Here is a 706-nt window from a genome sequence, read left to right as displayed (position 1 = left end):
ATCTGTTTTCTCAGAGGCTGGTCTCCGCCAGGGTGACCGGTCCTCTTTCCGTGCCACCCGAGCTGCCTCGGATCCGTGGCATCGTCTCTCCGTGGCTGATCTGCTTCTTCACAAGCAGTCTGATGTGGTAGCCTTGGCGACGACCATCCGACTAAATGCGCATCTCCTGCTATACCCTCTTTCTCTCTAGGCTGGATAGGCCGCGTGGGGCGCTGGTGAACATCTTCAGTCCGAAGCATTATCCTGGTTACCGGTCTTCCCCCTCGGCGCTTTCGTTGAACAACCGCAGCCATACCATCTCCATCTTCATCTCCTCGTCGACTCTCCTTGGGCAAAACGTGCCGATGAAACATCACAGGCTCGGCAACCGCCACCCGAGATGAACCACCCACCACCCTTGGCTGCTGACTCTGTCCGCTCAGCGAAGCGTCCGCTGACCCGGCCGCAGCATTATGTTGTACGCGGGTCAACACTGGATACTGTCCCGAACCTCCTGTATTGGAGGCACCGCTTGTGTCTGGTCTTCTCTTTGGCAGCCGACCGCCTCGCCGGCGCCTCTTGGGCAGTAACCGCGCAACGGCTTCCGCTTGCTCCCTTCGAGAGATCTCTTCGACGGATGACTGTTTGGGTTGGATAGGTCTAAACACGGGATCCGCTTTTGCCAGACTGTCATATCTCGACGGCGATCTTGGCTTATCGTCCCGCG

General features: G+C 58.2%; 1 protein-coding gene across 1 annotated transcript; it reads left to right on the top strand.

The window, feature by feature from the left end:
• Positions 1-54: 54 nt before the first annotated feature.
• FOXG_21799 (uncharacterized protein) lies at positions 55-637 on the top strand (the record flags this gene model as incomplete). Its single annotated transcript, XM_018402159.1, has 1 exon — positions 55-637. Exon 1 carries the CDS (start codon positions 380-382, stop codon positions 635-637), a length of 258 nt encoding a protein of 85 aa, XP_018254852.1. The 5' UTR covers positions 55-379.
• Between the last annotated feature and the right edge of the window lie 69 nt (positions 638-706).

Source organism: Fusarium oxysporum, chromosome 3 (assembly GCF_000149955.1).
Source record: "Fusarium oxysporum f. sp. lycopersici 4287 chromosome 3, whole genome shotgun sequence".
Lineage (NCBI taxonomy): Eukaryota > Fungi > Ascomycota > Sordariomycetes > Hypocreales > Nectriaceae > Fusarium > Fusarium oxysporum.
Note: the sequence above shows the minus strand (reverse complement) of the source record. Positions and strands in the feature narration are given on the sequence as shown.